We start from the raw sequence: 14,432 nt of genomic DNA on the forward strand, positions 1-14,432 counted from the left end.
CCCCCCCTCCCCCTCCTCCTGTGCTGCCTGCCTTTATGCTGCCTGCCTGACCTGCTTCCCTCAAGGCTGAGCACAGGCCTCACTTCCTCTAGGAAGTCTTCCCTGACTGCCCCTCCCTTGCCTGGAATCCTCAGTGGTCCCTGGCGGGCTTGTAGCCTTCCCATTCTAGGCTGGAAGCTGCTCGGGCAGGGAGTTGTCTCACAAGTATTTGACTTCTCCATTGCTTCTGGTCCTTTTGCACGCAGTAGATGCTCTGGGATTTTTGCTGGATAAGTGAATTAGGCCAGGAGGGCATTGACAAAGCAGTGAAGGGACAGCTGGACTCTAGGAGAAAGAGCCATTGGAGGTGAGGTTTTCAGTGGTTCTGGATTTTTGAGTGAGGATGGAGCTGTAGTTGGGCTTGTTCTGAAGACGTTCTTCTTCCCTGGGCTGCCCATTTAGTTAGGACATTGTGTGACATGGAGGACATTTCCAGGTCTTCTGTATGGTCCTTCCATGAAGCTGTGGATCCCTTTATTATTGATAGGAATTTTAATATTTCCCTTTACTGAGTGTTGCTGTATACTTTGCACAGTGCTAGCTGTGGTATATAGAGTGTTTGGGCATTGGATATTATTCTGTTATCAGTCCCATTTTGCACATGAAGGAACTGAGGCCCAGAGAGGTCACATAGTTTGTGAAAATGGGCGGGATCTCAGCCCATATCCTTTTTGTTTTGTTTTGTTTTTGGTACTGGGATCAAACTCAGGACCTTGTGCTTGCAAGGCAGGTGGCAGAACCACTGAGCTAAATCCCTGGCCCAGTCCATATCCTTTTGGTCCAACATCTAAGGATTTTCTATCACATGTGCAGTTGTACTTGATCTTTTTGAGTCCAGCCTGCAGCTATAAGTAGCCCAGGCCCAGGATCCAGAAGTTATGCCCGGACCTAGGCATTGGTGTTTTGCTTGTGTACTCGATTGGGTCCTGGTGAAGGCAGATAACACTCACTAGTGACTCTGCTGACCTCGTATGCCCTGGGCTCTGGGTGGCTCCTGTCCTTTTGCAGTTTTCTGTCCAGCGTGTCCAGGTGAACGCAGAGACCACTCAAGGGGGCTTTAGAGTAAAAGGCAGTGCAAAGAGTTGATCGGGCCTTCTTCTTCTTTGCAAAATGTTAGGGTATAGGGTTACTTACCTCCATCCTGATGATCCTAAACGTGTTATTGAAGATGGAAACATAAATGGCTTAAATGGAATTGCTATTGACCCATGTTTCTGAGTGTGAAACAGCTGCTGTTTTGAACTTTTCCCTTTTAATAGACACAGACTTATGTGATTTTCACCTTGTCCCTTTGTGAGTGACAATGTAGACCCACACTGTGCAGGCAGCCAGTGGCAGGACTGGGCATATGGGTGCCCTGGAGTCTGTGCTTCCGCCCACTGAAAGGGGCCGTGGCTTTTGGACCTTTCCCATCCGTGGCACTGCAGACCTGCACCCCAAAGTGGCCAGATCTTTTGCACTTTCTGTGGAAGCCTGCCACCTTGGTTTCCATGCGAAGTCTCCTGATTTGGGAATTGAGCGACAGATTCTGAGTTACAACTAGTAAAAGCAAACAGATGCCCTGTGAGAAAACCTTTGCTTCCCAAGTGAAAGATATCTGCTGGCCTCATGGGCTCAAGGGCTGAGAGTTTGTGCCCCGTGCTTGAAGCTTTGTCTTGCTTCTTGAGCCCTGGACAAAGGATAGAGGACATGAATGCTGTGGGAGGAGTGCTGGTAGTGAGTCAGGAGTTCTGGTTTTGGTTTTCTTTGTGTCCTAGGGCAAGTCATGTCTCTGGGCCTCTGTTCTCTGATCTGTAAACTGGATCAGTTTGAACACTCGTCTCTGCTGACCTTCCCAGCCCTCTCACGCTCTGGGTCAGTGAGGTCCCAGTGTCGCTGGGCTTTAGCTCTTTAGCTCTGCACAGACGTGACAGGCAGTTGGTGGATTCCACGTCTCCTCTGAAGGTGATGGAAGCCCTCTGCAGAGGCAGGTTCCATTTGTCAGCTGTAGACAGTTGCTGCTTTAAGGTCACTTCTGATCCCGCCTGGCCATTGTGATGCGATTTGAAATGCATTCTGGCATTTGGCGTGGAAAATGTTTGCGTTTTGTTATCTTGCTCTTTATTTTGTGACTACGCCACATGCTGGGTTTTCTCTTTGAATTTAGGCATAAATGAAATCTCAGAAGATGTTTATACGGCTGTAGAGCACAGCGATTCAGAGGACTCCGAGAAGTCAGATAGTAGTGATAGTGAATACATCAGTGACGATGAGCAGAAGACCAAGAACGAACCAGAAGACCCGGAGGACAAAGAGGGTAGTGGGATGGACAAAGAGCCGTCCACGGTCAAAAAAAAGCCCAAGCCTGCAAACCCAGTCGAGGTCAAAGAGGAGCTGAAAAGCTCATCGCCAGCCAGCGAGAAGGCAGAGCCAGGGCCAGTCAAGGACAAGGGCAGCCCTGAGCCCGAGAAGGACTTTGCAGAAAAAGCAAAACCGTCACCTCATCCCACAAAGGATAAGCTGAAAGGAAAAGACGAGGTGGATTCGCCGACAGTGCATTTGGGCCTGGACTCCGATTCAGAGAGTGAACTGGTCATAGATTTAGGAGAAGACCATTCTGGGCGGGAGGGTCGAAAAAATAAGAAGGAGCCCAAAGAGCCATCTCCCAAGCAGGATGGTAAGTCCTCGTACGGGTTTCCTGTTTCTTCGCTTGGTGTAGGATCCCAGCTTGGGTTTGTGTTGTCAGAAGCACCGGGATCCCCAGCACAGCTGAGGTTGTACAGCAACGCTGCGGTGGCCTTGAGGTCCCCAGCTGATTATGGAGCAGGACTGGTGCTCACATGAGTTCTGTCTTAACCTGCTCAGCACCTGACACCACCAACTGTGACCCCCCAAAATAAGTCCTTCAGAAAATGATAGTTGCTTCTAGTGAAGTCACGTTTGCCTGAGTCCCTGCTTTACCCATACACTCATTTGGCTGAAATGTTAGCGTTAGGCGTTTGACCAGGCTGAGGTGGTTGGAAGCCTTCATCGCGAAGGTCCATGGGTTCAGCTGCCCCTTTTCCCCCTCGTGCTGCCCAAGCATCAGCAGGTATATTTTATTACCACAACGTGAAACCATTCTGGTAGGTGGCATCAGAATGCCCAAGAGCTCCTTGAAGCCCTTACACAAAAACTTGGCTTAAACCCCTCTGACCCTGGGGTTCCTCAACCTTCCACCACCAAATTTGTCCCCAAGGAATCCTTGGCCTGTGCCTTGGAGGGTGCTTGGGAGCATTGCTGGCCTGTAGCCACTAGATGGCAGTAGAAGCTGCCCAGGCTGTTGGTTGCCAGATGTCCCCTGGAGGCTGATCGCCCAAGGTTGAGAGCCACTGTCCATCTCCTCAGCCTCCTACTGCTGCTGTTCTGCTGTGAAGCAGCAGTGCTGTCCAAAGTCCGGGCAGCCCCTCCAGTAGGAGGGAGTGCATGATGGGAAGGGTGTCTTTTCCCTGCCAAGGTCGTCAGCACATTTTCCAGTTGGCTTGGCAAGTGGGTGGGGAGGCGATTCTAACAGCCCAGGGAGGATGTGAAGCATTTTTGAGGACCCAGGAGAAACATCGCCTCTGGGCAAGTTAGAGGTTGTAGCCACAGAGCCGCAGGCACCTAGTGGGGAACTCCAGGGACAGGGAGGCTTTGTTTCTGACTGTGCCTTTCTTCTGACAGGAGCTAACTTCTCACCCAAACCTTCGAGTGACATGTGAGTCTGTGTCCTTGGGAGTTTCCACAGCCTGGTGGCTTAAAACAAGTCCTTGATGTATCCTCCGCCCCTAGCTGGGGTGCACAGCTGGGCTCTCCTGGAACCTCTGTTGTTAGGGGAGACAGGAAATGGGAATGAGAGGTCTCTCTCTGAGTGCCGTATGCAGGGAGAGGAGAAAGGAGTGGCGCAGAGAGGCAGGTGTCAGACCTCCCGAGCTGTCTCAGGGTTAGGGGTGGCCTCGCTACCGCAGGCACAGTAGGAATAGCCTTCATTGCGCGAGGCTTGTGGAAGCACCTGTGTGACATGGCTCTTACAACATTTATACGCTTTCATTCTTCCTGGAGCAGATCTTTTGATGGATTGGTTTTATTCCCCTTCCTCTTGTAGGAAGAATTTGTAAGAGATTGACAAGGACACATCTCCATGAAACAGACTGAAAACAAAGAACTCAGTGTAAAAGCAGAAATAAAGATAGAATAGTGAGTGGTTTAGGGAAAGGTTTTATACAAAAGTAAAGTCTAATTCCAATTTTCAGTTACTGAAGTTGAGTTTCCATTTTGCCTCTGAGCTTCCTGGCAATGAAAGTCGAAAGGGAAACACGGTTCTTTTTTACTTTTTTTTTTACTTCATCTTATTTATTTATTTTGTTCATTTCATAATGGGAAGTAAAGCCCTCAGTGGGTCCAGAGGAAAGAAGAATTCTTTTTTTTTCTTTTTTGGACTGGGGACTGAACTCGGGTCCTTGTGCTTGTGAGGCAGGCGGCGGAACCAGTGCTATAAATCCCCAGCACCACGGTTCTTAAAAGATCTGTCACTTTCCAAAAACTTAAAAGCATTCCAATTGGTTCAAAGAACTAGAGGTTGTCCTTCAGTGATGCCTGAAGGAAACTTCTCCAGGAGACCCAAGTAGATGGTGGGCGATTGCACTGGGATGATTCTAGGACAGAGTTCAGTTAGAGCAGCTTCCCAGGGATCGGGGCAATACCAGCTGATCTTCAGTCCAGAGCCCTGGGGTGATGTGGGTCTTGAAGAATGGGCTCTGTCTCATACTCTAAGGTAGGACATCTTTTCAACATGGGCCTTCACTTCTGAGGTGATGAAGTGAAGGGCATTTCGGAGTGAGCTGTGGTGACTTCCAGCTGCCCTTCAGGCCCACGTGCAGCATGTAGGGAAGTGCGGGTCCTCTCCGAGAGGACAGCGGCTTTGTAGCTGGTGACTCAGCCTAGGTGACAGGAGCTCCCTCAGTGACCCTGTCCTGGCAGTCAGCCCACCCTTCCCCAGAGGGGTGATGATTCTTCTCTGAAATAAAAGTCCTCCCTTGGCCAGGCATAGTGGTGTTGAACACCTGTGATCCTAGCACTCTGGGAGGCTGAGGTAGAATAGCAAGTTTAAGAGTCGGCCGGACCCCGGCTCAAAATAAAAAATTGGAAAAGGTCTGGGGTTATAGTTCTGAGAGAATACCCTAAATTCAATCCCAAGTGCTATTTTTTAAAAAAAGTTTTCCCTTTATATATAAAAAGGTTTCTTTTCTAGGACAGAATTTCCTGTAGCTTATTTTCTCCTCTACAAGCCATCAGAATTTCCTATGAATTAAAACATTTTAATATCTAAAGGATAACCCTACCCCAACAGTACTTTGAAAAGTGAAAGCTTTTTTCAGATTCCCCCCCCCACGCCCCCGTTTTAAATTTTTTTTTTTTTTGGTAAGGAAGAGAGCCAGCCAGTGGGGCCACTGCAGAATAGTCCCCTCTACAAAGCTGGCTCTTTGCTGTTGCAAATCAGGAGCCAGGGATGGCTTTTTTGTTTTTTTGTTTTTTGAGACAGGGTCTCACTATGTAGTTGAGACTGACCTGGAGCTCACAATGTAGCCCAGGCTGGCGTCAAACTCACAGTGATCCTCCTGCCTCAGCCTCCGGAGTGTTAGGATTATAGGCATGCGCCACTGTGCCTGGTTCAGGACTGACTTTTATTTATTTATTTGGTACCAAGAATCAAACTCAGGTCTTTGTGTTTGTGGCAGGTGCTAAATCCCCAGCCCAGGGACCGGGCTTTTCTGTGGGTGTCCTTTGCCTGAGGGGGACAGGCTGGCTGATCAGCAGTAGTAATACACAGCAAATTTTCCTTAAGGGCAGACAAGGGAGGCATTGGAGGAGATTGTGCAGGTTAGAACCCCTGCCAGGCTCTGTGCCTCTGCCCAGCTCTTAGAGGGACCCTGTCGCCTCTCCTCTGCTCCTGGAGCCCTCAGAGGTTGTGTGCAGTCCCTGCAGGTCCCCTGGAAAGGACCAGGGCTCCTCATTGCAGGAAGAACTCTTACAGCCCCACTGGGGTCTTGCCCACCCACTTCGCCACGCTGTCCTTGGCGGGCAGCAGGAGGGCTGGGCAGATGTAAGCTGCCAGGTCAGTGGGCAGCTATCTCTTTCCTCCATTCTCCTTCGCTTCCTCAAATGCACAGCTCACCGAGAATCTTCGCTGGAGAAATCGAGCTCCCCTCTAGAGATCTAAAATATGAGGCATAACCCTCAGGGAAGGCGCTGGATGTTGGGCATGGTTGAAGTTGGTGCCCTGGGCACGGCGGTGGTCGTGGGGCACTCAACCCACAGCTGGGGCCTCTGCATCAGTCACCAGCCCCTTCCTAAACCAGCACCCACATGGGCAACCCCTTCCGTGTTGCTGAGCGCTTGTGGCTTTCACCCGCCTTCAGCTACTTCCCCAGCGAAGTGCTCCCTGATCCTGGACACATCTTGGTGGGTGCTCCTCCCTCCGGATTCTCTGCCTGTTCAAGTCCTACACCTCGGTCCCCCTCTTCTAAACGTAGTCCACAGGGCTGCAGTTTTCAACTTGAACCCTTCGCACCCACTGTTTTTGCCATTCTCACATCGTGCTCGTGTAATGATTGACAGACAGTATTTTTAGCAGCTCACATTAACATTAAATGCATTTTAGGCTTAAACTTGACCCCCTACACAGCAGGAAAACCAGTGTGGCACACTGTACAGGAGAAGGTCACAGTACGATCTAAAGCTGTGCTGCTCGAACTCCAAATGAGTTGTGGAGGGAGAAGGTCCTGGCCTTGGGCCGAGTCCTTTTGGTGTTAGGTTCGAGGCCATCAGTCTACCCTGAGCTTGTCCTGGAGGGATGCAGAGGAGAGGATGATTCAGTGCCTTGAAGGTTGGGGAGCCACCTTGTTCTGTGGGGTTCCAGCCTCATAGGTTTCCTGACAGCTAAAGGGTTTTTCTGTCTCATCTCTGGCTGGACTCCAGCTGGCCTTTCTTGAGGTGCTTCCCACGCAGTCTCGGTTAAACCAGGACACCCCGGTTTTGTTCACCCCCCCACCTCGTCAGCTAGTTTGTGGGCACCTGAAGGGCGGGCGGGGAGGGCCTTGTTTAACCTTGTCCCCCCAAGAGTATGGCGAGTGTCTCAGATAAGCGGCCTGAGCCCTGGCTAAGGACATAGCCCCCTGGGGTGAGCACAGGTTGCCCGAGCCTGCGGCTCTCGGATTGATTTTACCCAAAGCTCACCAGTGTAGTCCCCGCAGACGAACCTGAGTCCAACCTAGCTTTTGTTTGTTTTCACACTTTGGCTATAGTAGGTAAAGCGCCACCGTCCACCACGGCAGCAGGCAGCCAGTCTCCTCCCGAGACGCCGGTGCTCACTCGCTCGGCCGTCCAAACCCCTGCAGCCGGTGTCCCCGCCACCACCAGCACGACGTCCGCCGTCACTGTCACAGCGCCGGCCACTGCCGCCACAGGGAGCCCGGTGAAAAAGCAGAGGCCGCTTTTACCAAAGGAGACCGCGCCAGCTGTGCAGCGGGTCGTGTGGAACTCATCAAGTAAGTTTCAAACGTCCTCCCAAAAGTGGCACTTGCAGAAGATCCAGCGCCAGCAGCAGCAGCAGCACAGCCAGCAGCAGCAGCCTCAGCCTTCCCAGGGGACGAGATACCAGACCAGACAGGCCGTGAAAGGTATCGCCGCCCCTGCTCTCTGTGGCGCCGCCCTCTTTTTTGCCACATCGAGGGGAGAAAGACCATTGCTGTTTTGTTTTTAATTTTTTGTTGTTGTTGTTCCCATTTGTGTCCTGGCCGTTGTGTCCTGCGGGCCTCATACATTCCATTTGGCATTATTTTAAAAATATCGGCTTGTACTTTGCTTTTTAACTTTAAAGTTTTTTTTTTCCATTTTGTAAATGATACATGCATATTACACTTCTTAGAGGACAGAATATTTATGGAAACTTGAATGCTGTCCTCTTCACCTTCCATTTCATTTCGCTCTTTTCTTCGGCAACCACAACCGGCCATTGTGAAACCCTTTCCTATGCATGTATATTTTTATATATGTGTGTGGCACCGTCGATACTACCTATTTTTCCTTTTTTACAACTTCAAAATGGTACCATACTTTCTTTTTTTTTTTGGCCTATCAGCATGTTTTGGAGGTCTGTCTGTGTCAGCGCCTCATTCTTTTGGACTGCTGCGTAGTGTTCCATAGTTTGTTTCGAGCATTTTCCTACTGGTGGGTGTGGAGGTGGCCTCCATCTTTTTCTTAGCCTAAAGAGCGCTGCGATGAATATACGGTGTGAGTTTCCTTAGGCACGGGAGTGAATCTCTTGGCATTATTGTGGAGAGAATACGCTGTGAAGAGTTGATAGTAAAGTTACCTTAGACCTGGGTATGCACATGCACAGAATGTACCTGCCCCTGGAGCCCCTCTCGGAAACTTCGGAATCAGACTCCCCGTGGCCCTGCAGGATGCTCTGTAGGGGCCGACAAAGTGCTGATCCGATCAGCAGCGGCCCGCCCAGGTTTGTGAGCGCTGGCGCAGGTCTCATGGCTCAGGGACCTGCATCTTGGTGCCTGATGCTGGGGCTCCTGGGTTGACACTGTCATGGCGAGTTGGGTCCTGTGCAGCCACAGGATATGAGGTCGAAGGTAGGAAGATCTTGAAACCTCAAGATTGGGGGGAGCAAGGAAGAACTGAGAAACTGGGTAGGTCAGCTCGGCGAGCCGTTGGGCTGATCCTAGTGTTCAGAGTTGGTGGGGAGGAGCTGAACTGGGGCGAGAGAGATGACGGCCTCCCTCCCAGGTCTGTCCTCATAACCCATAAGCCTGTGCGCCTTTACCCCCGGGGCTTTAGGTGGCGTCCAAAGGAGACTGGGCTGTTCAGGGCTCAGGTTTCAGATTGCCTGTGTCAGAGAGAGAGGTAAGGGCAGATTTTAATAAGTAATACACTGTTGTACCACTAGTGAAGGTGGTGAGCACAAGTTTGAATCAGCAGTATACTCTCACCACTAGTGAGGTGGTAGGGGCAGATTTGAGTTAGTAGCATAGCGTGAAAGGAGGAATCAGCGTGAACTCCGCTCCCTTTCATTTGTGCAGAGGTAATAAGTGGACCTTTTCTTCTTCTTCTTTTTTTTTTTTTTTTTGCTGTCCTGGGAATTGAACCCGCAACCTTCTCACTGAGCAACACCCTCTCCCCTTTTATTTTGAGACAGGGTATTGCTAAGTTAAGTTGCCCAGGCTAATTGTAACTATGACTTTTTTCCTCTTTTTAAAAAAAATTTGATGCTGAGGATTGGACTCAGGGCCATGTACATGTTAAACGTTCACTCTCCTACTCACCTGCCCCCCATTCATCTGCGATGGGGATTTTAAAGGAAGAATGAGGGATAAGAATGGTTCAGGGGAGGCAGGAAAGGTAGACAGTCCAGAAAGCAGAAGGGGTTGGTTTAGGTGAAACTTGTCTGGGTTTGCCAATGGGCACTTGAAGGTTAGGCTCCTGCCCTCCCACAGAAACTGGGAGACAGGGACCTCCCTCTTCTGTGCTGGCAGCCTGGAGCGTTCTCAGGCACTTCTTCAAGTGGGCTGAGGTTATCGTCTCATGTGTCCTTGAAATCTGGAAGAGCTTGTGTGTGATCAAATCTTTAGCGTCCAAGGTTGGGCCCACTCAGTTGAGAACTGAGGAGTCTGGCTCGAATCGTAGTAAATTAATTCTTTACTAATGGGCAAGGTGAGAATCTCTGTGACCTCAAAGTAGAGAAGCTCACTCAACAAGTGTGAAGACTTCCTCTTCCACCCGCTCCCCTCCCTGCTCGGCCGGGGTAACCAGGATCCTTCGCTTTCCTAGCTGTCCAGCAGAAAGAGGTCACGCAGAGCCCGTCCACCTCCACCATCACGCTGGTGACCAGCTCGCAGCCGTCACCCCTGATCAGCAGCTCGGGCCCCAGCAGCACCCTTGCGTCTTCGATCAATGCCGACCTGCCCATTGCCACGGCCTCCGCCGATGTCGCCGCGGATATCGCCAAGTACACTAGCAAAGTGAGTGGCTAGCCCCTGGCAGGCTGGTGGAGAACTGGCTTCTCAGTGGGAATCCTACGGTTCTCCAGAACCGCTGGCAGGCTGCGGGAGTGTTTAGGAGAGAAGACTTGTTTTTAAAGAGGACCGTCCGATTCTTAGGTTTGGGCCTAAAGTTCGTTCTTAATAGAAAAGTACAGAATGGCCTGAATCTCACTCCAAAAGGGCTGGGATTGTAAAGTCAGTCCCTAAAATGCAAGATAGAATTGGAATTACCCTTCAGAATTCAAATTGCTCATTAGGGACAGATTTTCCTTAAGTGCTAAAGCAGCTGACCATGGGCGTGGTTTGTACTTAGAAGTCCTGGTGAATGAAACTCAGACCTCACGTGAGATTGCCCAAGCCATAGGCCTGTACCTTGGTTGGTGCCAGAACCAAGATGCACTGGGGGGCTCGGGTTCTCCTCCCTCAGGTTGCCCGTCCTTGGGGCCACAGTCTTTGTCCTGTGGTGAGTCAACTTCCAGGGCCTCAGCGTTTCTCCACTGCTTTACCAGGTGCTCTAGGGGCACTGTTGAGCTCAGGTAAATACAGTCCTGAGGTTCTCAGCATCACGAGTGTCTCCTGGGCTGAGGTGCTGTAGACCCCTCATAGTGACAGTGAAACAGGAGCTTGGGCTCTGACACAGGCAGCAGGTCTGTCTGGTTGCTCTCTGCCAAGACTAGAAGTATGTGCTTGGTACATATGTTTTTGGGGTTTTTTTTGGTACCGGGGATCGAACTTAGGTCCTTGGGGTTTTGAGGCAGGCGGTGGAACCACTGAGCTAAATCCCTGCCTGGTATATAAGTTGTGGAGTGAGTGCTTGTTGCCTACCTCTCTTTTGGGCTAATTGTTATTGATAACTTAGGAATAGCCAAGGAGTAATCAAAGTAGTAAATTAACTCCATGATACTAATAACAACTAATTCTTTACTAATGAGCAAGTTACTGGTTAGTTACTAAGGAGTAAACGTCAAGTTAAATTCTGGATTGTGAGATACACACATAATTTTCTTTAGTGATTTTTTTCTTTTTCTCCTTCTCATTTTCCCATTTAGTCCTTCTAGCTAGAGGTTATTGTGATCTGTTGGTGTGTAATAGAGATCTACAAAGCTTAGCAACTTAAAACAGCACTCACATCTGTGGTCTCGCAGTTTGTGTGGGTCAGGAGTCAGGGCCTGGCTGAGCCGGTCTTCTGCCTTGGGACTTACACCTGCGTTGTGCTGTCTGCTAGGGATGGAAGCTCATAAGGGGGCTCAAAGGGAAGGGATCCGCTTGTTCAAAGGCCATTGTTTGGGGGCCACGGGAGGGCCTAGTGGCCAGGCAGCAGGCACCATTACTTTGCTGTGTTCACGGCAGAAACAGGCCCAGCCTAGCACCTGGGAGGGACCACATGTGCCCACGAGCCAGAGAGGTGGGATCATGAGGAACCACTGGGGGCTTAGTCTCCCCTGGGTGAGACAGCAGTGGCAGCAGCTCGTGTCTGCTCTGGGCCACACACGGCTTAGAGCGCTTTTTGTCAGTTATTTATTCAGCCTTCATGATAGATTGATGAGGTAGCTGTTACCGTTGTTGCAGTTCTGTACAGAAAAGTGAAGCCCAGCGAGGCTGTGCGCCTGGTCTGGGGCCCACAGCCAGTGGATGGCAGAGCTGTTGTTTGCAGGTGGCGACCGGGCTCTGGGTGGTTTGCACTTAGCCTGGCTCAGGCTGGGCTGTGGAATTCAGAACGGGCTGTTCACCACGGATGTTCAGGGTCCAGACTCGCCACGTGGCTTTTGCAGCAGTTTCCTGTACGCTTCAGTGTGGCTGATGACGGTATCAGAACCTGGGCCTTGGGCCTACTGTAGTTTCTTACTGATTATGTCTATCCCTCTTCTGTCTTTCTTTTTTTGGTACCCGGGATTGAACTCAACAACCTTGCTCTTGCGAGGCAGGTACAGTGCCACTGAGCTAAAATTACCCCAGCCCTATCCCTTTTTTCAAGAAAATGTTTGAATTACCCGGGAGACCTTAAGGTTCAGAATGGGAAGGATTTAGCAGGGTGTACTCTGGAAGCTGAGACTACTCAGCTTGGTGGTATTGAGACCCTGTGTCAGAATTAAAAAGATGAAAAATAAAAATGGCTGGGAATGTGCTCGGTGAAGCCCTGGATTCAGTCCTGAATACTTGGGAAAAAACCCAAAACCAAAACCAGAAGAATTTGAGTGTCGGATAATTCTTGCCATTCATGATTATTTCTACGATTTTTAAAAATCTCTTCACATGATAATAAATGACTAAAATTATTTAAATGTAATTTACTTCATTTAAATCAACTTAGTTTAAAAACAGACTTAAAAAAGAAGTTTAATCTCACCTGATGACACTTCTGTGTCACGGCTTGAGGGCTAAGTCCAGTTTTCTTTTTTTGAAGAGGGGGTTGTGTTGAAGATCACAGCAGTGCACTGAATCTTACTTGCTGCGGTATTTGGTGCGATCGCACCTGGTCGAAGACGTGTCTGCTGTTGTCTGAGTAGTCTCTGACTCTGTTCTCGGTCCCTGGTGTCACCTGCTGTTGGTTTGGTCCAAGCTCTTTATGTACAAATGGATAAGCTGAGGCCTGCCAGGTGGGTCTGGCTTACAGTTTACTCTAAGCCCATTTTCTGAGCTCTTAAAGTCATCTGAATCCATCATGTTCTGCAGTCCCCCTTTCTTCTTACAGCAAAAGTCAGGAACAGCCTACGTGGATAAATGTTTTCTTCACTGTTGACAAAAGAAGCGAGGTGACTGGAGGTAGGGTGAGCTCTCTTGTCTCCTAGGTGACTTGGAATTGAGGGCTCAGATTTGTGTGTTTTGGCAGAGGGTCTTCGCCTTTATTAATGTTGAGTCCTTTGCTGCAGTTGGAAGCAAGTGGCAGCCCGCAAAGTCATGATAGCTTTAAAATGGAATGTAAGCATCACGTTAGTAATGTGTTGAGTTGCATCCAGTTTCTGATGTGAAGCAGTTTGGTTATAATTTTTTATCGTGATACGATTGGTGCAGTGGTGAGTTCGGGGCCTATGGAGAGAGGACCATTGCACGGAACACTGAGTATTTGTGCTAGCAGCTGCTCGCTGTGGCCCCTGCTGCACAAGGGAGTGGAAATCTCCACAGATACTTTATTCTCTTGACTCTCATTTTGGGATGACATTGAGGTTGGCAGCAGTTAGCAGTTGTGGGCTCACACAAGTGTATTTTTCTGTAAAAATGTGATGAACAGAACATTTACCTCTGGAGTGGGTGTCAAGCTGGCCAGGCGATCTTTGTCACTTACTCCCTGTGCACAACCTATAAGAGGACACTGTTATTATCTGTGGGGAAACTGGGGCCCAGAGAGGACAGATGGTAGGAGGTCCTGGTGGAATAAACACATCAGATGCTGGGTCGCTTGTTGTCCTGCCTGCCCACGGATTGGGAGCTCCTGGGGGACCCAGGAGAGACCCCGCTCGGGCGGGGCAGGCCTGAGCCACTGCGCCCCTGTCCTCCTCCTCACTCCTGACCCTGGGGTGGTGTGGAGCCGTCCGCCGGCTGGTGGGAGGGAGAAGAAGGGGGATTCTCCCCCGTCAACATTTGCTAAGCAAAAATCTGGGTGGCTTCTGTGTGGTACTTGGCTGGTTTCACAGAACCTGCCGATGCCGTTGGGGGCTTGGCTGGTTTACACAGGAGAGGATGGGAAATGAGCTGGAAAGACCTTGGCGAGGAGTAAGGCATTAAAATGACAAAGCAGCGACATCCCTGTGGTGGGCTATAAAAAGGAATGGGCCCTCACACTTGCTGTAACTGGGGTCACTGCATCCTGCATGCTGTAAACGTCCATTTATGTGCGATGTCCAGAGTAAGGAAACCCGTACGTAGAGACAGAAAGCAGATTAGTGGTTGTCAGGGAGACGAGGGGTGATGTGGGGATACTGACTAAAAGGGAAAGAGTTCTTTTGGGGGGGGTCAGTAAAAATGTTCTACCATTGTGATGATAGATAACATAACCAACTATACCAAAAGCTGTTGGAAAAATTTTTTCATCTTTCTTTTTCTTTCTTGTTTTCTCTTTTTTGGTGCTATGGGTTGAAGCAGGTCTTGGTCCTCAGGACCTGTGCATGTGCCCTGCCACTGAGCTACACTTCTGACCCCTAAGAGCCATTGAACCGTGCACTCTGAATGGTCAGTTGTATGTCGTATGAATTATATTTCTTGAAACTTTTTTTTAAAAGGGTAAAGAATAAATAGTAGCAAAACACAGTGACCTCTCCCTCAGCCGCACTGTGCTGGCTAAATGGAACACACCCTCTGCAGTTGCATCCATGGTGCAGAAACTTAGCGCTACCCTGTGTTCTGCCC

The 14,432-nt window shown here is 49.8% G+C and overlaps 1 protein-coding gene across 27 annotated transcripts in view; it reads left to right on the forward strand.

Moving 5' to 3' along the window:
- Positions 1-14,432, forward strand: part of Zmynd8 (zinc finger MYND-type containing 8) — a 123,537-nt gene that overhangs the window by 95,338 nt on the left and 13,767 nt on the right. For 21 of the 27 annotated variants that reach the window (XM_010626247.3, XM_010626260.1, XM_033767058.1 and 18 more), the window contains 3 exons: positions 2,186-2,695; positions 7,341-7,715; positions 9,877-10,067. In XM_010626247.3, coding sequence (XP_010624549.1) covers positions 2,186-2,695; positions 7,341-7,715; positions 9,877-10,067 — 1,076 coding nt within the window. Of the gene's footprint in view, positions 1-2,185; positions 2,696-3,720; positions 5,601-7,340; positions 7,716-9,876; positions 10,068-14,432 lie in introns of those variants that run through there. The other 6 variants (XM_033767062.1, XM_033767063.1, XM_033767059.1 and 3 more) reach the window with 2 other exon arrangements.

Source organism: Fukomys damarensis, unplaced genomic scaffold (genome assembly GCF_012274545.1).
Source record: "Fukomys damarensis isolate Sample0158 unplaced genomic scaffold, DMR_v1.0_HiC HiC_scaffold_22, whole genome shotgun sequence".
Classification (NCBI taxonomy): Eukaryota; Metazoa; Chordata; class Mammalia; order Rodentia; family Bathyergidae; genus Fukomys; species Fukomys damarensis.